At 38.1% G+C, this 26569-nt stretch overlaps 1 protein-coding gene across 6 annotated transcripts in view; it reads right to left on the reverse strand.

Annotated features, from left to right (window-relative positions):
• Window positions 1-277: 277 nt before the first annotated feature.
• Window positions 278-26569, reverse strand: part of LOC131958326 (uncharacterized) — a 45788-nt gene continuing 19496 nt past the window's right edge. For 2 of the 6 annotated variants that reach the window (XM_059323295.1, XM_059323312.1), the window contains exons 2-7: window positions 9453-9668; window positions 7632-8171; window positions 6764-6874; window positions 5526-5641; window positions 5136-5229; window positions 278-3202 (exon numbers count right to left, since the gene is read on the reverse strand). In XM_059323295.1, coding sequence (XP_059179278.1) covers window positions 3140-3202; window positions 5136-5229; window positions 5526-5641; window positions 6764-6874; window positions 7632-8171; window positions 9453-9605 — 1077 coding nt within the window. In that variant the 5' untranslated portion in view covers window positions 9606-9668 and the 3' untranslated portion in view covers window positions 278-3139. Of the gene's footprint in view, window positions 3203-5135; window positions 5230-5525; window positions 5642-6763; window positions 6875-7631; window positions 8172-9452; window positions 9669-21200; window positions 21330-21711; window positions 21735-21943; window positions 22024-26569 lie in introns of those variants that run through there. The other 4 variants (XM_059323320.1, XM_059323339.1, XM_059323303.1 and 1 more) reach the window with 4 other exon arrangements.

Consider the following 26569-nt stretch of genomic DNA (forward strand, 5'->3'; position numbering starts at 1 on the left):
GAGATAAAGTATTAAATCAATATTTCTTTTAAAGTAAGCTAAACTTTGGGTGCATGCTTCAAATAATACACAAAGTATGTTTTCATCGCTTAACCACGTTTGAAAGGCTAAGCTACAAAAACTTAGTGTTTATTCTTAACAAGCCTGGTCAAATTTCTCCCCCCCCCCCCCCCCCCACACACACACACAAACAGGGATGGTCACTATCATGTACAGGCGGCCATTCATTCCCTTAAACAGGATTGTACCGTACCCATAAAAAAAGAAAAGAGGCAAACATTTTTCACAACTTTATTACAACGAGCATACAGAAATACAAAGTACTTGAAGATTCTTTGTAATAGAAGAGTAAAAAAAAATTTCTAAAATAGTTGATCAATCAAAGAAATTGTGTAGTAATAATGAAAAAAAAAATGACCTTAAAAAAATTCAAAAAGACACTAACATAGGCACTCGTATTTGATAACAAGGTTGTATATAGATACTTGAGTTGACTGCCAGTTTTCTTAATCATTTGTTCAGTATAGACAGTAGCTGCAATATCTGGGTGCTTTAATTAACATAAATGTAAACAAAATATATCCTGTGTTTACTGACATCATCAACATTGATTCTCATCTAAAAAGATTTACATCAATTCTTCAAATGTGTGACCAAAATTGCTGATTGTCACGTATGTGCATCTGAAAAATAACTCAGTTTCTGCATGGTTTTCTTAAGCTACTATAACTGCAACATTTTCTCTTAAGCTACGGAATGTAAATTCACAGATACAATTTAATCGGATGTCAAAACTGCAAAAATTATAACTGTCAACAAGTGACCACGTCTATTTTTAAAAAAATATTTTTCGCTTTCACTGAAAATGTAACAGCTGATACAACACTATTATTTTAAAAAAAAATTTCCTTTAAAAAAAAAACAGGAGGTGAAAGAAGATGAATCACGATGTAGATTTTATTGTGATTTCAGCCACATAGTGACATAGTATATATTTAATATTAGCAATATTCAAAATACTTTAGTGCTTACAACGTATAAATAAAAACCAATGCTGAACTTTTTTTTCCAAACTTGTTTGGAATTTGTTTGAAAAAAGTAAACAGAAGCTGTGAAAACAAGTCAACCTGAATGCAAATGTTTATTGTAAGGAAATACCTTGACATAAAGTAGTAGAGGAAAACAATGACAGCACAAAGAAAAAAAATCTTTACAAGTACAATATATTCCACTTATTCCATTTGAACATTAAATTCAATTTGAAATATTCAAAGCACAGTTACTTTTACATATCCAACAAGGAAATTTCTAAGTCTTAAAAATATTTTAACAAGCTCAATAGACAATATTTCAAACTTAAAAATCTAAAGTTAAAAATCCACAAGTTTACTTCAAAATTATACAGTTCATGTTTCATATACTGAAACATTGCTAAGAATTTATCTTAATAAAACTTTTAATCACATACCATTTTTTACTTTTCATATAACTAGAATGAAAACCAGAAACCCTCTTCAAAAACTATTCAAGCAAAAGAAAATTATTTTCAAAATACCTGCTAATCCCAACAGTACTCAAACTTTCCCGGTTAATTAAAAAAATATTTTAATTTCACCTGAAAAATACCCCTGCTATGTTCTTTGACTTTTATGATAATGTAACAAGAGTTATGAGTATTGAGGTGACTTGCATAAAACTTAAGAAATGCCCCAAACCCTTTTTTCTACCACCAAAGTGGGGATAGTAAAAGCAATAGTGAAAATTATAGTAAAAGCATGGCAACTTTTCCTACACATTAACACAAATATTGGACAGAAGCTATTTTCAAAAGTACACTCAAAAAGTATCTACATGTTGCATAAGTAGTACCCTACCAGTGCTACAAAGGCTAGAATAAAAAGGGTAGTACTAATGATAAACAGAAATTTATTTATAATTTACATTACTACTCATGTTTAGAAAAAAAAATGTCATCTCAATAAGACAAATGGTCATTCTAATCACTTATACAACATTACATCTATTTAAATAATGAACATTTGTTTGTACAAAGACACCACAGCAGTCATATGTTCATGTCCACTCAAATCAGTAAGAAAAAAAGGGAGGAAATGCATTTTTTGGCCTATGTACAGTTAAGTTTTGCCACAATGTTATTAATGTCACTTGAAAACAAATATGATGACATTGCATTAACTATTAGTGTATCATTTTATGAGAACAATATGGCATGTGCAAGTCATTCAGCAAATATGAATAAACATGGTAGTGAACCTGGATATGGGTTGAGAGTTTTTATATAAACACTCTGCTTGGTACCATCATGTTTTATTTTGCTTATTTATACTGGTTAAAAATACATTTTTAAAAAAAAGTTTTTCTTCTCTCTGAAGCAAACAATTTTTATAATTTTTTTTTATTTAAAAAAAAAAAATTAGAAAAACTAAATAATATTGCTTTAAAATAGTTTTAAAAGTTATAATAATTAGAAAGTGAATACGTTTCCAAGTAATTTTTATTGTAATTTTAAACTTTAAAATAAAGAGGTACACAATGTCATGAAATCTGTTGAAAATTGTTTATTAAGTTTGGGTAATATTAAACTTTAAAATAAATTCCAACAAAAAATTTTAACATTTATTATACAATATTTATAAATAAAATATTAAATGAAGATATTTCAAAAATATAATTTAATTTTTGAGCTGCAATGTATGATTTTCATTAAATGAAATCCGGAAAAAAATATTGAATACCTAAATGAAATAAAAAATGTTTAAGCATTGTTGTTGATATACGCAGTAATAAATGTGAAACAGACAATAACAATGTTCTGCTTTATCCCTTACTTAATAAGACATCTGCAAAAATGTACACTCATTTTCTTGAAATTGTTTTGTTTTTCGATTTTTCTAATTAATTCATCTTTTATATATTAAAATTTGATAAATAAAATTGAGCATGTATTAATACAGCAAACTAACATAATTCAATATTTTTAAAAAAATGTAAAAAAAAAAAAATAATAAACCAAGTGGGAAAATCTTAACAGCACATGACTCCACAGTCTGTAACACACATTCACCTGGAGAGGACAGGTGTACCACACATTCACCTGAAACTGATGGGAACCCACAGGTTAACTCCCTAGCTCCACAACAATAAAATTGTTTTCCTGTCCACTTTCATCACATTTGGTTGGCTGTGAAAAATGTTGGCACAGTTATAATTGTCAAGTTGAAACACAATGGAAACATGTTTAATTAAAATTAAGTTAAAAAATGTTATTAAGTTAATGAAATTAAAAAATATATACATTTTAAAAATTGTGAAGTAATGCAAAAATAATTATAAACGAGAAAAATGGCCCATTGAGGGAGGATACAACGGGCGCTAGGTTGATAGTGCTGTCTATTTTCTCGGTACTTTAATTTATTCAAAATATAGTCATAGGCATATCCCTAAAACATGCACCTAATCTCAGTGACAAAAGTCGCATTAAGAGTTTCTTTCAGGCAACTCTACTTGGGAGGAGGGGGCTTTGCCCCCCCCCCCCCCCCCACCACACACACACTCCAAAACATGTCTACCGTCCCATTCAACGAAATATAATTATATACTTTTTTCAGTGTCCGCCCCCTCCCAGAAAATTCTACCCCCGCCCCCGAAAATTTCAAGTACCCCCACCCCTCTCCGGGGAGGAAAAAGTCTGAAAGAAACACTGGTCGCAATTGTAGATCATACAAACTAAAGGAGGAATCTGGGCGGGGCTTCGCCCCTACTGGAAGAGATGCTTGAAAAACAAATGCACGCTAAACACTTTTTAGATTAGAAAAAGTTCCCCCCTCCGGGGAGGAAAAAGTCTGAAAGAAACACTGGTGTCGCGCTTAGCAACTACCCGAAGAATTGCATTAAAGAAATTGCAAGAAAACCACTTTTTAGATTAGACACATTAATTAGGCGGTAATTTTATTATAGAGTATCGATGAAGAAATTTCTTTTGAGTTGGGGGGGGGGGGGGGGGGCGGCTCAGACGTTCTTATGCGGGGGTGGGGCTTCGCCCCTACCCGAAGAATTGTATGAAAGAAACTCTTCACGCAAACCACTTAGATTAGACAAAATTGCCTTTTTATTCAATGTTTACTCGAGAATCAATGACGTCATATTACTGTGTGCACTCTCCGGCTTGATATTATTTTCTACTATATGACGTCATACATCGTTTTCGTATCACTGTGAGAGTTTTTAAATTTCTTGTGTTTTCTCTAGAGCGTTCTTGTCAGATACATACATACACAGATAGATACACAGACAGCGAAACTATTAGTATTAATAGAAAAATGTTCAATTACAAACACAAAAGCATCAAACATTTCATGAAAAATGTAGGCTTTACTGAATTCATGTTAGGGAGTTTTTATAAACCAGATTCAGGAATAAGCTGATGTTTATTTTCTCACTACAGATATATTTAGGATGAACAGCCCACACTTAAGCAATCATTCTACAGCTAAAATGTAATGATGAGCATATTTTTTATTTCAGATGGTATTTTAAATTTGAAAAAAAAACAAAAAAAAAAACCCTTATATTTTAAAAACCAGAATGTCTCTACTACATTGCTACCAGTGTCAAATTATTGGCCTGCTGTATCTGGCTACACTCCCTGTTTTTGATACAAGTTCCTCTATTTATTCCTTTGCTTTGCGGGGGGGGGGGGGGGGGGGGGGGGGGGGGGGGGCTAAGTTTTTAATCATTTATTTAGATCATGATATAGCTAGAGCAGACATTTTAAGCTGTGTTTACTCCAAATAGTTAGTTAAGTATTTTTTAGTTTTTTAATTAAAAATAAAGGCAAACAGCATAAATAATTTACCAAAAAATAAGTAATGTTTATTATTTTCTTACTTGTATAAAATCATCAACATTTTATCTTCAATAAATAAATTATTACTTAGGATTGTTATTGTGTAAATCATTGAATTATAATTATATTAATTATAATTATTTTATATGCATAATGTGTTGGTTTTTAAATAAACATAAAAAAATATATAGACTTTATAGACATAGTGTGAGAAAATTAAGGCTTAAAGGCTTCAAAGTCTTAATTTAAACTAAAACAAACTACCTACCATTTTTTTGCTGATTTTCCATTCTTCATCAACTAAAAATTTGTACATGTATTCTCCGACTGGCAACTCCACCGATTTTGAGAAAATATCACCACTGTAAAAAGTTTAAGTAAGTTCATTTTATAAAAGTTCAAACCAAAAGAAACTAAATGAATATTTTTTATTAACAAACTAACACAAAATGTTTGATAAAAACTTGGTTGAATGTGTATGGTAATGGTCTTGTGTATATATATGTTTGTATACATACTGATAAAGCTAATAAGTACTGCATACCCCTTTTAGTCTCATATCTTTGTGTTGAGAAATAAAAAATTTTTAAAGTTGTTATATATGTTTTGCGTGAGGTAATATGACTGGTTCATCTCAATGTACAATAGAAAATCTTACTTCTTTGTGAGAGGGATGTTCTCTTGCCAGTTATTGAAGGTACCACTGACAAAAACAGTCTCTCCTGCATCCTCCCACTTAAACTCTGTTGTCACTGTAGACTCTAGTGGGGATTCCTGGTGAAAACAATGGACAGACAGGTTATAATAAACTGTAAACTAGTGTGGACTCCTATTGAAAACAATTGGCAGAGAAAATGTAATGCAAAACATTTAAATTTCTAAGCATGATAACAACTTTAAATTGTTCAAAGTAAGAATGCTCATACCATTCAGAAAATAATGTTATCATTGTCATAAACGTAAATAGTAAATAAACATAGCATTAATTCTCTATGGGTAGTTATTTTTTTTATAGCAATTCTGATGATTATGTAAAGAGAGAATCTTAATTTTGATATGAGACAAAATTATTTAAAAATAGCTTTTTTTATTTTATTGCTTTTTTAAAGAAATAAAAATAGACAATGGACATAAAAAACATGAATCTCAAAAAGAAAGAAAACAAAACAGAGGTAACAGGAAAATTAACCACATAATAATAGATTAATAAAGTAGACTACTCTATTTAAGTAAGTAAATTAGCTATTAATTATCTCTCCAAAGCTAACAGCAATTAACAACAGATGGCATCTATTCCGTAATAGTAATGCTAAATTACAGTCCACATGTGTGCCTATTACCAGAAAAGACCTTTAAAAAAGTTTACCAAAGTACAAATAAGTGTTGATACAGTAACAGGTTAGCCACACTCACAAACTCATAAAGAGGGTTTGACTGATAATTACAAGTTAATCTTTAGCGTTTGGTTTGTGGGTATAGCACATCAATTGGGAAAAAATAAATATTCACATATGTATCTAATAATTTCCTAAAAACTCTGATACCAATAAAAAGCTGTGCAGAATAGAATTTTACCAGTGCCATAGACATCCTGAGGACAATATTTGACTTACTGTTTTTTTAGAAGAAAGGAGAGGAAAGAAAGCTTTAGCTGTATTGACAGTTTTGGCCAGTTTGGATGTTTTTTTTAAATTAACAAACCCTGGAAGTTTACTTGACTTGGATTTCTGATGATCCTTTCAATTATTCAAATGCATTATAGACAAAACAAAAAATGTAAAATGAATAAAATCATGCAAATAAATAAAATCATGCAAATGAATAAAATCATGCAAATAAATACATTACACATAAAAAAAAATCTGCATAAAGCTAGTAGATTTTTTAAACACTTACTTCGCTAGGTGCAGCTGTTTCGCCCGTTTCTGTCCTGTCTTCTGCTCCACTTGCAGCTGCTCCAGATGCATCTGTATCAGAAGGTGCAGCTGGAGTGCTTTCCCCTTCTCCCTGAACAGCAAAAAAATACTTTTTTAAACTTGGTTTTAGCCCAAAATAACCAACAGCATGTGTAAAAACATATTATTTAACTTGTTTAAATGATTTTGACACTAATTTAACAAAATCTTTTTTTGTAAATGAATTAATGATTATTACATTTGACTGACTAATTGTGAAAATAATATCAATATGTAAAATAAATCAAAGATTATAGCAAATAAAAATAGAAATCAACAAATATTATAACTTAATAGTGGGCAAACAAAAATTATGCTCGGTGATACTTTTATGTGTTTTTAGTCAGAACACAAATTTAAAAACAAAATCACACCAAGAAATTTAAAACACCAACACAACAGCTAACAGAAGTAAGGGCAAAGAGAGCTCTACAGCAATATGGAATAGAAACTACACAATATTAAGTAACCATTGATGTGGACGGTCAGAAAGCTGGTGAAACCACAATTTTTAATGGCCTCGAACAACAAAGAAAGTTAAGCTGTTTACTACATTCATCTTACCATTTTAATGGAATTTAATGGGAGATCTGCAATTTTTTAAAATCAACTTACGACCATGATAAAGCTAAACCCACCAACATAACTCTAGTAACTGGTACTTTTTTTTTGCATGCTGTGTAGTTCTACTATTTGTCCAGAGAAGCAGTAAACAAAAAAGGAATTAAAAATGAAATTTAAAAATGTATGAACTTAAAAAAGAATGCATGCTGGTACAAACAGGTGACATAATGGGTTCAATCAAGCACCTGTTCAGTCTGAACTTCTGCTGCCTCAGACTCCACAGTGTGTTCAGGCTCTGAGGGTACTGGGGGAGGTGGGGGCAGCTCAGCTTGTGGACAAACTTCTGGCACTGTGGGCTCCTCCAGAGCTGCAGGCTCCTCTGGTGCTGCAGGTTCTTCAGGTGCAGCAGGCTGTTCTGGTGCTACTGGCTCTTTAGGCTGTTCTGGTGCAGGCTGTTCTGGTTCTGTCTGTTTTAAGGCTGCTTCAGTTTTGTTATCTTCAGTTGCAGAGGGCAGCAACTCCTCTGCCGGTGTTGCTGTCTCTACTTTCACCTCTTCCACCACTGGCTTAGCAGGCTCTTCTTGTGTGGCTGGTTCTGATGGCTTCTCCTCCTTCTTCTCTTCCTCTTTAGTCTCAGCCTTGGCAGGCTCCTCCTGTGAGGCAGGCTCTGCTGGGGGTGGGGACTCTGTCTGTGGGGAAGCAGCAGTTGGGGGAGCTATTGTTTCAGAGACTGGACTTTGTGTTTCTTCTTTTGGTGTTTCTGTTTTATTTTCACCTTCTTCGCTCTGCAAATAGTGACATTTTTGTGTGTGTGTTAAGTCACAGGTATTTTAAACAAGAAAAAAAATCTCAAGGCCAGGTCAGAAGCAGCAGAAAATAAACAGATGTACAACAAAAAACTTCAAAGTTTAGAATCTGAGATAACTAACAATGACATACATTTGCATGATAAATATTTTAATATTTTGTTGTATTAAACTAAAAGAAAATTTAAAGAACATTTAACTAGAATTTCATTTGACAAATGCATTTACTTCAATAAACAGAAAAAAAGGTATTAAATATGGTTCATTTGATTTTAAACAAAAAGATTTTTAAATTAATTGAAACTAGCAAGTTGTTTCATTATTAAATGACCTGGTGTGTTTGAGCAGAGAGGCTCAACCAGAGAAGGGAAAGTAACCAGTGTGAAAACAACAATAGCCCAGAGTTACCCAACCTGTTGCCAGGATGTGGTGTAGAAAGACAACAACTTCACTGACATGGAACTATTTCATAAGCTGTGCACATTTTTAAACATCCATTGAGCACTGTGCTGGACTAGTGTGTAGTTTTAGCCATCATCTGGTGTGTTTGGTCTACACACACACACCAACCCACTTACTTTACTTTTGGAGGTTGGCATAAAAATTCTGGCAGTGTTCAGAGTTTTTGCCAGTTTGCTTGTTTTTTTAAATTTATCAAGCACCTGCTTCGATGCATCAGCCTCGGTAGTGGAAACCTTGAAACAATTTGCCACAAGACATTAACTGCCAAAATTACATGACAAAACATATTTTTATTTCTATAGGACACGTACAGTTAGGTCAAAACTTGAATTATGGTAAATTTTTCTTTGGTTCTTGATCTTTGAACTTGAAGAATGTAAAATTATTATGTTTACATGGTTTAATTATTCTGCTTAATAGCCATCTCGAGAGAAAAAAGAAGGAATGATAGTAGGCTATTTATAGCAGTATAACAGATTTATGTATAAAGTCATATACTGCTTTCTAGGGTAAACACTTTTAAATGGAGGCAGAGTATTTCCCTCAGTGGAGTCTGAGGTCACTGTTAACAAAGTTAAGCTAGTAACTGAGGGTATGATAGAAGAGCTGAATGAAAACCACATTTTGAGGCCTGTACCCATGATTATTAGAGTATGTTTGGAAGCTATGTCCTCTTAAAAACCATGTTCATAATTAAAATATATAAGCTATTTCTTTAAGTTGAAATAAAGTGGAAAACAATTCCTTAATATACATTTGCTTATACTCAATACTTAAAACAAAAGACACATAAAATACCTCTTTCACTGTTGCGCCATTTTCTTCAGGCTTCTTCTCAGTTGTGTCCCCTTCTTTTTGCTCAGTGGTCTGCTCCTGTGTTTGTTCCTCTCCGTTCTCCCCCTCCTCACTCTTCATTTTCTTTATCTTTAGTTTACTGCTCTTGCCACCCATGGTACAATTGTGCTCAACACTTCTTGATCACTACAATGACTAGCTTTGTTATTCTATTCTAACCTGGAGATTTAAAAAAAATTAAAATAACAGTAACTAAACAATCATTCATTTGCTTGTTTTTTTTTTATATTATGGAAGAACATCAACACAGGTTGTACTGCTAAAACAATATTTGATGGCAATTATGAAATATTTTAATTATATTTGTGAAGTAGAAGTTAGCAACTGCGTGAAAATATGTGTGTTAAGTTTAGTATACATCTTAGCTATTTAGGTGTAGCCTTTTAAAATGTGATAGAACTAGTTGATGACTGAATGGTGAGAAATAATTTAGCCACGGTCAGTTTCTTCCCCCCCCCCCCCCCCCCCCCCCCACAAACAAAATGGAATTTACAAGAAAAGATATACTTTTTCCAGTGCCCCCCCCCCCCCTCGAAGAAACACTGGCCACTGTGGGGTTTTATTTTCTATATTGTGCGAAATTGTTTAAAAATAACTGTACTGATAAAGAAAAAATTTGTATAGGCTTTGTGAGGGTGGGGTAGTAAGACCCTCATCATCCTTAACCTCATGTATTAACTCATGTGCAGTTGCAGGTAGTTAACTGGACACAAGACATTGCTTTTTGTTGTAAAAGCAAATCTAAAAAACAATTGACATGCTTAGTAGTTTTTTTTAATTAGATTTTTTTATACAGCCATACAAGTCAGCAGAACAGGAATCTATCACTATTTATTTTAAAGCTAATTAGCTGTCTGGGTTTATGGTTAGACCATCACATTTGTTAATTAGCCTAAATTAGGATGATGAAAGATTTTTTTTTTAAACTTTATTTGAGGGGAGACAACTCACTGAAATTTCACAATTGTTAAGGTCACATAAGCATTCCTAATCCCCCCTGTTAACATTTTTGTAATGACCTCCCCTTAAACAAAATAAAGATTTCACAAACAAATTCAATTAACATTCCAGTGAAAATGTCAACTACTGGATAAGCTAACTAGTATTGTTCACACGGGTCACAGGTCACACGGGTCACAGGTCACTGGTTGACTCAATCTGATGTTGGGGGATAGGCCTGTTGAGTCAGTCAAATACAACAGACAGCAAATATGACATGACACTATTTCAAACAATCTCCAATGGGGGGGGGGGGGGGGTGGAATTTCACTGTGGTTAATACTGAATAGACGGCCTGTTTGTGTGTGTGGGGGGGGAGGGGGGGGAGTAAGCCTGGTGACAAACTATTTTTTAAAAAAAGTTTTGAAATAAACCACAATTTCACTTTAAGGACCGTTTGCATGTCTTGCTCAAGTCTACTGACATTGGTTAGACGTCGTCAAATTTAGGACCCATTGTGGTAAATTGACATAATGACATAAAATTAAAAATAAACGAAGTAATTTGACCGGCTTTAGAAAGGTCATTTGTTGGGGGACGGGGGGGGGGGGGGGGGGCGGGGGTGGAAGGAAGAATCGTAAACACGTAAAAATATGGAAAGTATTTAGACGGCATTCTCGACAAAACAAACAGAGGAAGTCAAAACGAGACCGCGTAAAAATTGTTGACACTGATAACCGAATACGTCAAAGAGGAAGCTAACAAACGGAAATTCCCATTAGCTTTTATTTGGGCTCTGAAACTAATGCGCATTCATTAATCAATCAAGAACATTTTATAATTAACTAAAGCAATGCTAGAACAAACACTTTGGAGAGAAAAAAAACTTGTTTCATTATAGTTTAATCTACATTAATGACACACGCACTTTACACAGCATTTCTAAAAAATAATATTAGGGTTATGTGTAAATTATCTTGTCTGGTATGCGCACAGAATGTAAAACTTGCTTCATAACACACTGTAGTTGGTAGACTTTAGAATTTGATTCCCCACACCAATGTGAATGTATCGGCCTTTGGTTGTGCTACTGATTTCAAGAGGAAATAATCCTATTCGCTGAAACCAAACTACTCGTCACCATGTTATCCTACATCTCACACACATACACACCAATAGCAAAGCAACACATTCACATACTAGTGGCACAGTTTAAAACACACACACTAATGGTAAAGCAACACGGACATACCCACATATAACAATGACAAATCACTGCACACCAGTGATTATGTAACACACACACATATGACAAAAACAGGTATACACACACGAATCAATGACAAAACAACACACACCAGTGACAAAGTAACATACACACAGAAAAACAGACATACACACATACCAATGACAAAACATTACACACATACCAATGACAAAACATTACACACATACCAATGACAAAACATTACACACATACCAATGACAAAGCAACACACACACTTAATGACAAACAAAACACACATACATATAACAATGACAAAGCAACACCCACACACACATATAAATTCACAAACAGCACAACAACACAATGATAAAACGAGCTCACTCCGACACGTACAAGCGTTCAAACCTCAGTCGTCGTGTCAACCGTCGAGCCCCAGTTGTGTGACTACTCGGCCACGACACACACTCTCATGCTGGGTGTTTACCGTATGCACGAGCCGTGTGCCTGGCGTCCACAGATCGAACCCTTAATAGAAAAAACGTGTATCTTGAAATACGGAGATATCCCAGCCAAATCAATACACGTGAAATGTCACAGGTTTTGTGTGTGTGTTATATCTTTTCAAATTGGTTTCGGGTCTTACGGTAAATGCTGCATCAGCGTTTCTCAAATATGTTGTTAATGGGTGTCTATAAAAATAATGGACTATTCACAAATATTGGCTATCAGTTGCATGTCTGCAGACAGTCATGAGACCTGCAGAATACCATAAAAATGTATTGTTTTGTGAGGAAGATAATGATTATATGTGGGGAAAGAGAAAGATAATAATTTGAGAGAAAGTTATAAGATAATAATTTGTGTGTAGGGAGCAGTACTAATGGCTTTGGTGAGCACTAAATTTTATGAATAAATTCCCTCGGATTCTGTAGTACACAAAAAATAAATAACACAGCTAATATTGTGAGAATATTGCGAAGAAGTAAGCTTATTGTAGCTTACACTGAATATAGAAAGAGCGGTTCTCCAACTTCTTCAGCATTTAACACACGATGACTTAACCAAGCTGTTATTTAAGCCTTTTGGATATCCCATGGCATTCGAATCTTGCAAATTATAAACCTTTTACTAATGTTATATGCAACTGGTAGCTAGATTTGATACTAGCATTCACAGCGCACAGTGTTGTGTTTCTATCAGGCATGGCTTTACGAGTTGTAGGGGAGGGACAGTGCCCGTTCATCCAACCCACGGACGAAATAGAAAAATAAAACTTATATTAAAAAATTACACTTTAACCAGTGTCCGCCCCCCGGAAGTTTTAAGCCCCCCTCCCATGGAGAAAAATATCTGAAAGAAACCCAGTACCTGCCCGATATAAGATTTGATCTACAGCCGCGTTGAGAGAAAACCTGGACGAATAGACCTGAATAGAACTTGAAACGCTTCAACTCAAACATGCGAAGTCTCAGGAAATGCGCTAATGGCTTGAACAGTTTGAATGGCTAGAAAATTGCTGACGTGCCTTAAGACGCTGCCGATGAAGAAAAGACTGAGTGAAAAAACATGAATCTACCAGACGCGGTTTTCTACATGTACTAGAACATTGAAAGCTGCCAGTTTGTCAGAAGATTTTGTTTGTAAGGCTGTTTTAAACATTTTCATACGTCCATTTTGTAAATTTATTTTTAATCTAAAGATTTTTAAAAAGTTTTTTTCAATAAGGACATTTTTCCCCCGTCCATTGTAAATATTTGTGTACACCCACTGAAAATGTATACACATTATCCGCGTACGTCACTGAGACTTTCATAACGTGTCAGCTTGTAATTTAGCCCACGGTTGAAGCGACATTAAAGAAAAAAAAATTATAACCGCTGAAAAAAAATCGAACCAGCCCGGTGGAAGATGAAAACCACGCCCAACTTGTTGCTCGTTGAAATCATCTCGTCTGCATCGAATTCCTCCTGGCTTATTAAAACTAACGGCCTTGGGGGAGCGGGAGCCACGATTTCTGGATGAGCACGAAGATAATTGTCGTGTAGGTATTGAGTGAGTACTGCGCCGTGCAGTTGCTGTGTGGGTTGGGGGGGGGGGGGTGGGGGGGAGGGGTACTACTCGATTGTTGGAGGTAAGTCACGTGGGGGAAATGTCACATAGGGGAGGGAGGAATCACAAGGGAGAAAGTCACACGTGAAAAGTCGTTAGGGAAAATTCAGAGGAAAAAAGTCACAAGGGAATAACATAGGAAAGGCCAGAGGGTGGATGGGGGGGGGGGGAGTCAGGGGGAGGAAAGTTACACGGAAAACAAGTGGCACAAGAGCTATAGTCCATGTTAAGTATTGTTTGTCATAATGTAGGCCTCTTTGTTGTGTTGTTAACAAACTCTATATTTAGCTGGAATAATAAGTCCAATTACAATACATAAAGAACCTTTTTTTCATTTCCTCAAAACTTATGTATTGAGATATATTTTTAGTACCTGAAAGAAAACATGTTTACTTTTAAAACCAAATTAGAACCATTGTTTTTTCAAGTCGCTCTTTTATTACAATACTTCTTACAGATAAAAAAAAAAGAGCTCTTATAGTTTATGAGTTAAATATTAGATTGTTTTTAAAATCCTATTTCATTTCTTGAAATGACCACCTTTTTGCCACAACCCTTGTTAAAAAAACAACACAACAGTAAGGTTTTGTTTTTAAATGTTGAACTTCAATCGCAGCTGAGTTATTTTTAGCATCTTCTATTTCTACCTTATAGTGTTCCCTTTATGGCGATTAGATTACAAAATACAAGCCGTTAATTTACTGCCAGGCTCTCCAGTCCCCTAGTTGGCCAAACATCTGGGCCGAGCACACATCACATACTCTTGTTATGGCGGCGTGAAGTATTGAGTTATCGTCCTTGAGCACAGGACCGGTCAACATTACTGATAGACTGCAGGACTTAAAAAAACCAAGACGGAGTGGGGAAAATGACTCGGGGGGGGGGGGGGGGGGGAACGACGACGACGAGAGGAGGAGAAAGGGGGGGGGTCACAAATAAACTACGTAACTAAGTTAAGACTGCGTGACCTAATGAACTCTACTGTTATGAGGGTAAACAAGACTAATTAAGAATAACTTGTCAGTTTTTTGAGTGGATTACGGGGAGGGGGAGGGGGGAGGCGAGAGGGGCGGTTTGGCTGTGTTCTTTGCTATAGGGACAAAACAAATTGTAAAGTGTGCCTTTATGTCCCATTCAGGCAAGGCATTTAACAATAGTTTTAAAATAATACTATACACAAATAATAATACTAAACACAAAACACGCCACTGTGAAAGCAAGTGTTCCAGTATACATTTGTTAAGAACTCCGTTAATTGGGTGGCTAAAGCAACTGGATGTAAGTAGGGGTCACATGAATCGTAAGCAGGGGGTCACATGACTCGTATACACGCAGCTACCACCACCACAAACATGGATGTTAACCATCTAAAGCACAGACTTGTAGACTTTATCATTACTAATGACAATATCCAGATTGACTTGGACACTCGAGGGTTAATGATAAACACAACACAGAACCCTCTTTAATTAGCCTATGGGTTAATGATAAACACAACACAGAACCCTCTTTAATTAGCCTATGGGTTAATGATAAACACAACACAGAACCCTCTTTAATTAGCCTATGGGTTAATGATAAACACAACACAGAACCCTCTTTAATTAGCCTATGGGTTAATGATAAACACAACACAGAACCCTCTTTAATTAGCCTATGGGTTAATGATAAACACAACACAGAACCCTCTTTAATTAGCCTATGGGTTAATGATAAACACAACACAGAACCCTCTTTAATTAGCCTATGGGTTAATGATAAACTCAACACAGAACCCTCTTTAAATAGCATATGGGTTAATGATAAACAACACAGAACCCTCTTTAATTAGCATATGGGTTAATGATAAACACAACATAGAACCCTCTTTAATAAGCCTATGTTATATACTCAGGTATACGTCACTAACTCGCAATCGAGTAAATATAACTAGTTCATAATCTAATTAAACATCAACATAAAAACAATTCCCATGAAAACTATGAGAGTAAGATTAGTAGTGTAAAAAAAATGCCAGCGTTCCACGGACCCCCTCCCCCAGTAGTGTAGATGGGGGGGGGGGGGGGGGAGAAAAGATTCCCGAGAATGTGATACATTAAAGGCAGATGTTGCCACGAGTCGGGGCATGGGCAGCCTCGGGGAGGTCAAGGTTATGTAGATATTTATATAGGAAGTGGGAGAGTGGTGTCGAGGGGGAAAACTGTAGGTGAATACCGCGAGTAGGGGTCGGGAGTGGGGGGGGGGGGGGTGTAGTAGATAACTACACTGATTAGCAGGCAGACACACATTTAGAAGTAGATAAAAATGTTAAATCCTGGGCTGGTGATAGTGTGATAAATTAGACTTGACTTATTGTAGGCTAATCAACAACACTATCCAAATGTTTGCTAGGCTCCACGCTTGGGGGAGTCTGGGGAGCAGACGACTTTATCTACTGGGCAGTGGTCAAGAAGGCCGTTAAGTGCTGGGGTGGCATCCAGAATGTATGGAGAGTGTAGGAGACTACGGGCTAGCTGTATTAAGTGTATGTGGCTGTTCTTGACGCTGGTACGACTGTACAGTATCGCATTCCGCTATTGTTTCTTTTTCTTTAGATAAGGGTGTGAGGGTTAGGAAAATGTGTTAGGTTCGGGGCTAGCGTCTGGAACAGATTGTGTATTCGGATTCGGATAGCGGGCGATTCTTCCGAAAATGTATAATCGATACTATCTGCGGGCGTTTTAACTAACTAAATAAAGATAAGAAACGGAATACTACCCTTTGCTCTGATGTCTTCCGAGTTTCTTTCAGACATTTATTCGAACCCCCCCCCCTCCCTGAATGAATTTTAATTTGTATAGAAAAAAATATAGCCTCCCTCCCCCCCTTCCACCCCCCCCCCCCCCAACCCCCGCCCCGAAAATTTGCAAGTGCCCCCCCCTGGAGAAAATATTTTTGAAAGAAACAATGAATGTCTTTCTCACAATGATGGGTTAGGTTATAGGTATAGATAAGAGTTAAGGTAAGGCTCGGTATATCGTTATAGTTATAACGTCTACTCTCCATGGTTTTCTTACAGACATCTCTTCGCACCCCCACCCCTACGAACGAAATAGAATTTACATAGAAAATATATACTTTTACCAGTGTGTGACCCCCCCCCCACAGAAAATATATACTTTTTTCAGTGTGTGTGTGTGTGTGTCCGTCCCCGGTCCCCCCCCCCCCCCCACACCCCACAGAAAATAGATACTTTTATCAGTGTGTGCCCCCCTCCCCACCCAGAAAAAAAGTCAGAAAGAAACACCGGCATGAAGTTGCATGAGCCTTAAACAGACTCCCATACGGCCGGTTCTCTCAACCTACACATCTCAACCACACACATTAACACACACACACACACCGATCTAGCCCAGGTTCTCAAAAAAAATCCCTGACCCCTACACATGCACACACACACACGGTGAGCTCGCTGGCCACTAAACCACGGGGACACTGACCACCTATCACAACAGACACGTCAAGTATGGCCGCCCCGCGCGACCTTCGCCTTGAGCATTAATCACACCGGGGCATTGGGATGTGTAGAGGGCCGATAAGCAGACGCGGACAGTGATCTAGGGGGAGATAACGACGGAAGACGGCAGCTGACAAACGACAGCTCGGCTTCTCATACTAATGAGCGTTGAGATGATATGGCCATGTGGACGTCCCCGTACATTCGCCAGATAAACGGTTATCAAATGGGGGAAAGAATGTTCGAGCAATCCAATAAAATAAAACTTCGCGAGAATTAAAACGGAGAAAATAAACTGCATGTATTCATGAATTGTAAATACAAGTGGTCTATAGAAACCCCACACTGACGCGTGGAGGCGGGGGATTTATTCTGTGATCATTTTTAATAAAATATTTCTAATACTAGACATTTTACTGAGAGGAAATAACACTTAAGCAACTGTTGTATAGGGATTTAAATTAATCTAATCGAACCGCTGGAATCGACGTCAATGTATATTCGATACCCAATCTGAAATCTAACTGTCGTGCGATACCGGTGGATCGATTATGAGTGGTGTAGGCGAACAAAAAAAAAATCCCACAATTTCTCGTTCTGTAAAAAAAATGAAGATAGCATTAGCACCCTCCGTACACCCCCCCCCCCCTAATCCCCTCCCACGATACAGTCCCGAACAGCACACCAACGAACTACTGTCCTGACCCCGACCTAGGACATGAACGTTTAGTCCCTGCACGTGAGGCGGCCAGCCGTACAAACACAAATGTTGAAAGGTGACTGACTGCTCATCAGCTGTCTGGTATAACTGGGGTAAGGGCAGACTTTTCACAGACATTACTTTGATAAGTCAGGGCAGCAATACCAACAGACATTACTTTGATAAGTTAGGGCAGTGATACCAACAGACATTACTTTGATAAGTTAGGGCAGTGATACCAACAGACATTACTTGATAAGTTAGGGCAGCGATACCAACAGACATTAGATAAGTTAGGGCAGTGATACCAACAGACATTACTTTGATAAGTTAGGGCAGCGATACCAACAGACATTACTTTGTTAGGGCAGTGATGACAACAGACATTAGATAAGTTAGGGCAGCGATACCAACAGACATTACTTTGTTAGGGCAGCGATACCAACAGACATTACTTAGCTCAAGTTAGGGCAGCGATACCAACAGACCTTAGATAAGTTAGGGCAGCGATACCAACAGACCTTACTTTGATAAGTGAGGGCAGCCGATACCAACAGACATACTTTGATAAGTCTAGGGCAGCGATACAACAGACCTTAGAGAAGTTAGGCAGCGGATACCAACAGACATTACTTTGATAAGTTAGGGCAGCGATACCAACAGACATTACTTTGATAAGTTAGGGCAGCGATAACAGAAAACTTTACTTTGATAAGTTAGGACAGCGATACCAACAGACATTACTTTGTTAGGGCAGCGATACCAACAGACATTACTTTGATAAGTTAGGGCCAGCGATACAACAGACATTAGATAAGTTAGGGCAGCGATACCAACAGACATTAGATAAGTTAGGGCAGCGATACCAACAGACATTAGATAAGTTAGGGCAGTGATACCAACAGACATTACTTTGTTAGGGCAGCGATACCAACAGACATAACTTTGTTAGGGCAGCGATACCAACAAACTTTACTTTGATAAGTATTAGGGCAGCGATACCAACAGACTTTACTTTGATATGTTAGTGGCAGCGATACCAACAGACATTACTTTGGTTAGGGCAGCGATACCAACAGACATTAGATATGTTAGGGCAGCGATACCAACAGACATTAGATAAGTTAGGGCAGCGATACCAACAGACATTACTTTGTTTAGGGCAGCGATACCAACCATACATTACTTTGATTAGTTAGGACAGCGATACCAAAAGAACATTACTTTGATTAGTTAGGACAGCGATACCAAAAGATCATTACTTTGTTAGGGCAGCGATACCAACAGACATTAGATAAGTTAGGGCAGCGATACCAACATACATACTTTGTTAGGGCACCGATACCAACAGACATTACTTTTAACCGGAGAACACTGAAGATCTATATTTTCCTCGCTAGAACCGCAGGCCTATTTATTGTGATAACGAGATGACGTCTTCGAGGCATCACTTGAAAAAAAAAAAAAAAACGCAACGGAAAATCTCCGATGTTAATTTTTTTTTAAATTCCACAGTTTAAATTAAAATCCCGTCCTTAAACAAATCATCTATCTTTAAAAGAGATAAGAAAGAAGCTGAAAAAGAAAATACGGTGATATATTTCTATTTCATGTAAGAAGATTTCTTATGGAATAGTTTTATTTCTCACTAAATCTGTCCTTACATTGTTCAATAAATATTTATGTTAGATGAGCCTAGGTAAGTTTTATCACTTTAACAACAACAGATGTCATAATGAATTCGGCAATGCGCAATAGTTTTTCTTCCTCTCCGCCCCGAATGTTCCACCCTCGCAGCCTCGTGGTTTTCATACTTGCCGCCCCATCGTTTTTTTAAGTCACCTTCTCAAATTGTTCCTCGTCGCTACCCAGAGGCGTAGCGACCCTTCCCGGCGCCCGGGGACAAACTTTCGATTTGCACCCCCCCTTGAGATTTCCATTTGCACCCCCCCCCCCCTCAACCTTTCAATTTATTTTTCCAACCCATTTTGGCGCCCCCTAAGGTCGGCGCCTGGGGACATATGTCCCCCCCGCCCCCCCCCCTCGCTACGCTACTGTCGCTACCTCAACGTTTACCGCATTAGGTTCTTATGTAGTTCTCATCTCTAAGTCATTATTGCCCCACTAGCTCAATAACTAAGTCATAACTGCGCCACTGTAGCCTCTAACAAGTTTTACCTTCTCCGCTCCCACCCCAAATCTGATTAGCGTCCCGTTACATTCAAACTCAATTAGAGCTACCTTCAGCTTTAATTTAAAAAAAAAACCCACAGTAATCAGCTACTTACTACCGGCCGTCGACATTAATTATGTGATTAGACAAGTTTATCACAGCCAGATTAATTTGTTGTCGGGTTTTTCCCTTCTAAAATTCCGAACAATTGACTCAAGGCTTCATATTGCCTTATCGTCGTATGGCTGGCTAGCCTCTACGTACTAGAGAATCTAAGTTCTATCTCAGCAAATTCCCCGTGCACACAGAATCTCCTTCCCTAATTAGATTTGTAGTGTTTTTATATAAATATATAATCAAAGGCAACTTACGCACCTGCTCTGTACGTTATTTTTTTTAATGAAAAAAAAATACTATAAAGGTAAACCGTATAAAACATAGAACTAGCTTTTAGGCCGTGTTAGGGGTCTTCAATAAACGACGTCACTCCATCAACATAAAAATTCATAACTCTCCCCCAAAAATTACATCTCAGCCTGTACTCCCTCCCCCCTCGCCATCAAATTACTAATTACCATTTCCAAAAATTAATCTTTTTAAAACGCAACATATCGAAATTGAAATTTCGAACATTACTTTTTAAAATGCCCCTTCCCTCCTCGGCACACAACGTCAAAGAAATCCACCCCCACCCTCTCACCCCATGGAGTGTGACGTCGTTTATGGAAGACCCCTTGCCTTGAACCTAGTCAAGTTTGCTGAAAGATCAGTGGTGACTTCTATTTGTTTCTATACGCCACCTAACAGAACAATCAGTCTCTACATCCGGAAACAATGTTTTATACTGCTACAAGTATCGCTGTAAGACAGTGTTAGAGATAGGCTTAGGACCTGATAGGGTTTGGACTAGGCTTAATTAAGGCCAGAGTTAGAGACGTGTATAAGTGTATATAGTATATAGTATATATAATATATAGTATATACGAAAATTTGTATAACAACCAAACACGTCCTGTCGCCGAGAGAACATACGAAAATTTATTTACCTTTTCCACCCAAACTGTCAAGACCGAATTCACTTTAATTTATCCCAAAGCACCCTCAAACACACCATTCAAACTGACCTGTGGTCATCACCTTCATTTCTCGAGATGCGAATACGTGCGCCTATCGGACTACGGGTCAAAAGGTCACCGGTGACAGATATCCGCAAACAACCATCAACAACAATCACACGGGGCGCCATGCCCTTGCCACGTGATGCTCAGCGTCGTGTCGGCCCGGACTTCATTCAACACACAAAGAAAGGGAATTCCCGATTTATTTCCTACTTTCACTTCCTCAAACAACAACCTCTACCGAAAACAATTTTCAATGCATAAAAATAATAAATAAATAAATAGGCCTAAATAACAGCAGAGTTTATTGCATTGTATCATGCAGTGTGATACACAGAAATACTGTGCCATGAATGGTGATGGACGAAGATAATCATTCTAAATTAGGCAAGAAAATAATAGTCTTTAATTATTAAAAAAAAATTCTACCATTACTCACACAAACACTGCCATAACATCAACACTGCGTTTTACTTAAAAGTGCTGCACTTACGTTATCTGCGCTAATTAAAAGATAAGAGGTTTTTTATTTTAATTTAAAAAAAACCCAGTAAATCACAGCTGATCACACATTAAAAAAATCCAAACATGAAAAGAAAATCCATATTTATTTACCAGCACAACCTAGCAACACATGCTTGTTGTGAGTTAATAAAAAAAACACGACGTACCGAAACAGCCAGTAAAGATAAAATAAACGACGCAAACAGCACAAAGAATGATGTAAAAGGATGGTGACCTGACCTTGCAGGGGAAACAACCCTTCAGACCAGTGGCGAGGAGAGGTGGGGGGGGGGGGGGGTCTGCTTACCAACAGGGGGGGGGGGGGGGGGTAGGGGGGAAAGTATGTAACCTGGGTTCACATTCCACAGTAAGGCTCCGGATGGAGCGACATACGGTGAGAATGGCTTGAGGGGGGGGGGGGGTATCTGTGAGTGGAGGGCATACATGGGGGGGGGGGGGGGGTGAGCAGTGATTGGTGATAACGTGAAATGGTGGCAGATAATGAATACAAGAGAACAATATTAGTGGCTAGATTGGACGTAAGTACGATTTCTACTTGTTATAAAAGGTAGTTTATTTACTTTAAACAACAGGCCTTTAAATGTACAAGAGGGCTAAGGGAGGGCAGGATTGTGAGAGATTGTGTACGGTGGGGTAGAGATTGTGTACGGTGGGGTAGACTTGAAAGCATGCTAACAAGGGGCGCACTGAATTATAGATAACACAGCCAAGGGCTTGTTGAGTGGAGGAGAAACATTCAAGCAAACGTTAGAAGGGGTTGTATGCTTGATGGAGGGTGGCCTGGGGGTGGGGGTGGGGGTGGGATGGAAGATGGAATGTAAGGCTGGGGATGGGACGTGTCAGCTGGGTGGTGAGGAAAGGGGGGTGGGGGTTGGGGGTTAGAAACGAGAAAGATTGTGTTGGTAGGGAGAGGGAGACATGTGAGTGATGAAATCAGGGGAAGCCATCTGGCTTGTTTTTAAACTCTGGACAGCGAGCATTAATTCAGGGGCGGGTATCACGTGACAAGTGTGTTAGGATAAAGCTAGAGCTGTGGTCATGTACCAACCCCTCCATCCCCCCCCTACCATACACACTACACACCAGATGTTCACACAAACACAAACATATCAAATGTGAGCAGTGATCACGTACCCATCCCCAACCCCCACACATACACATAAATACACTACATACCAGACGTTCACACAAACACATATAACATACAAGAGCCGACTAAAAATTAAGTGTAATAGGTGTGGCCTATAAAATCCCTGAGTCCACCCCGGGTACCCAACTCACATTGGCGGCTGGGCATAGTGCGGACCACACAATATCCCTTCATATGCCGAGGTCACACAAACAAGTGAACTCTACTTCACTTTAAGATTAAAATCTTAGCCAACTTTAAAAATAAAACGACGTCAGTGTTCAAGCTCTCGACTCATGTGAATACAAATTCGTGTACGAAATATGCGCGAATTTCACTTGGTAAAAAAAAATTGAAATAAAATTTGGAGTGCTGAGCCTTGGTGAGGGGAAAGGAGTGAGTGGGGGGGGGGGGGGGGGGGGGGGGTGGAGACACGCCCTGCATATGGCGAGATTAATTACCCCAACTTCCCCCCCCCCCCTCTCTCCTGTTCAGGAACAACACGATGGATCCATTCTCATGTCATCACCCAATCAATTCTACAGGTTTCATTGCCCTCATTGTAGAGCTCCACATAGGTTTCTCTCCCCTTCTTTTTGATGAGCTCCCTTTGGTCGGAAAACAAAAGCAGGAACGACAACACATGCATCCTTTTTTTTTTTTTTTTTTTTTTTTTTTTTTAACTTTACCAGTTTACCTTTGATTAGCCGAACGGAATAATTAGTCTTTACATTTGATCAGAGAGAGAGAGAGAGAGAGAGAGATAGATAGAGAGAGAGAACACAGATACAGATATGTACACAATTTTCCTATCTCACTCACGTAGCGCGACAATTGGACATAGCTCTAGGCCCGTGTATTTTATTTCTAGTACAGCCCGAATTGTACTCCTATATCAAACGTTCCATGAAAGCTGCGCGGTTGCGCGGCCACACAGTATTCGTGCACCTGCCGCACGGTCATTCCGTTAAATACAAATAACCTTGTCCAAGTCTTTTTACAGTGTGTTTGCTTTTTTGAGGGGAATGTTGCCCTATAGCAGCCCCAAACCAAGCTTCGTATTTAAGGTTAATATCCTCATATGCTGCCTCTAAAATACCCATTACGTGGGTAAGCTAATCAATACGAACATAAACCATATCATTAAAGATTTACGGGCCGTGCGCTGGCCTATTTTCTTTTACTTGAAAATTGAGTTTAAAAAAAACGACACGATGACGCAATTTTAAAAAACTCGACACAAAACCTGGGCATGGAGACCCTACTTAACAAACAGCAACATGTCACCGTAACCTTAGAACGGTTGACCTCTAGGCCTACTGCAGTGGCTATCCTATTTTTTTCCCTCCCACCACTGGCAAACAACTCAAAGCAATTTAATGATTTTTTTGCGCCCTCTCAGTCGCCTCATCCCGGATCACAGGGGCGCTACGAGAGACAAGGTTAGACAACCCGAGTCGTGATTAGGGTTTAACATTTTGGCTGCACATGAGAGGACGCGACTGGTGACCAGGCTGCCTTTAAGCCCCACTCAACTGGTCAGAGGGGGAAAAAATAACCTATTTTAAATTCATCCACTTTTTTTTAAAAAGCAAGATGAACACGAAGAAAAAAAAATTCAAAGAAAAAAAAATTTAATTTAAAAAAAAAAAAGGGGGGGGGGGGAGGCGTTACAAGAATATTTGTTTAATTGACGCGTAATTAATTAAGACCTTAAAGTCCGTGGACGAACATGTGTAACGGTTAATTGTCAGGTAGGCAAGGAACAGTTGGGGTGTATAAATTAAAGTATTAAAGCTTCTCTTTATGTAAGAACATACTCGACTGGTCCCGACAATGTCACACATAGACTTCAAACGTAAGTAACACGAATCGTTTCACAAGGTACAAGGTTGGAACCAATGTTCCATAGCCTTGGTTATTTCATCGTTCCAGTTGGTTGAATGTAGGTGAGGGAGATTTTTTTTTACACACCTGTAACGTGAGCTTGTACAGGGGAGTAGCCCATGGTCGCGAGAAACTCATTTAATTAAGTCATTTAATTAAGTCAGCAAACGTTCGCACTGACGCCTAAACTAGTGTAGTATTTCGCTTGGTGTCTAATAAAAGGGGACCCAGCGACTAGCATTAACCTTAACATTAACCCAAGACCTTAACCCAGCCCTAACTAAACTGTATTATCTAATAAAAGAAACCCCAGCAACTACCATTAACCTTCACGTTAACCCAAGTCATTAACATAGCCCTAACTACACGGTAGGTCTAAGATAATAGTGCAGAAATTGTGTACAACATCTACACACACGTGTTGTCAATCCTTCTGCGTCTTTCAAACACTGTTACACTGACACGATGGGGAAAATAACAACAATGAAAACGAATAAATGTAGTAGGGAAAAAAAGGTCAACCAAATATGATTAAACAACCCTTTGTCAATGTTTGAGTCAATATTGAAACTGCCGAACATTGACTAATATCTCCACCTTTAATCATTTTAAAGCCCACTTCAATCATGACAATCTCGATACTACGATCTTTACCTTTAATCCTTTTCAAGCATACTTTAACCATGACAATTTCGATACCTCCGTGAGAGCTGTCAATTAAATTGACAATTAAATATTTAAAAAACAAAATATCGATACCGAGTGAATGGGTTAATTCTTTTTTCATACCTGGCCCGTATCGATTCACGTGCAAGAGGAATCAATCAATCTGTCTGCACGAGACAGCCCGACTTGACCCAGTATCGACACGGTCTAGGTGTGAGTCACCGGCGTACTCACCGCGGTGGTCAGTGACTCATTGGTCTGTTGAACACACTGCTTCAACCAACAGGCAATAAAACCCCTCGCCCCCCCCCCCCCCACCCTCACACGCGCCGTCTGAGATGGTATCGTGTCCACTGCATCTTTTGAAGTCTTGCTGGAACCGTGGACGTATCGACTGACATTAAGTATCGGGCGATTGTAGTCGGCCACGTTAAGACCGCCGCCACTCCCAGAACATCGGAACTTAATTGTTTTTTTTTTTCTTTCTCCGATCTGTCTTTATTTGAGGACTAAATAGTACGCGTGTTGAGGGGGCCGATGGGAGGGGGTGTTGGGGAGCGGGATGGGTGTTGGGGAGTGGGAGGGCTGTTGGGGGGGGGGAGAAATGAAGTGGGGCGTAAAACATAAAACATTACAAGGCGTATTGAACTGCGTCAACTCGTGTTTTAAATTAATTAAAAATCTAGTTCCGTTGAAGCGAAATTGGAGAAGGATAAAGGGTTAAAAGATAAATCAGATTTGAAATGAGATGGTCGTTTTGATTGCGCCGTACAAGTGCTAGAGCAGTGGTTCCCAACCTTTTTCGAGTGGCGACCCCTTTTTATAAAAAGTAAGTGACCCGCGACCCCCATAAAATTAAAAGCCGACATTAGTATGGACATTAGTAAGGACTAAAATAAGATTTTCTAGAAGACATTCAATATGAACTACTCTTGATAACTGTTTCAATACGTTGAGTAAAATTGCATGCTATTTACTAAACATTCGCGGTTAAGTTATTGTTAACGCCAACCTATGTCATTATCAACATTAAATGTACTTCTTAATTTTGTTTTTAATCGGAGAATAGTGTTGAAAATCTATTCTCGAA

This window comes from Physella acuta, unplaced genomic scaffold (assembly GCF_028476545.2).
Source record: "Physella acuta isolate Inbredline_101_S28 unplaced genomic scaffold, ASM2847654v3 ptg000085l, whole genome shotgun sequence".
NCBI classification, from domain to species: domain Eukaryota; kingdom Metazoa; phylum Mollusca; class Gastropoda; family Physidae; genus Physella; species Physella acuta.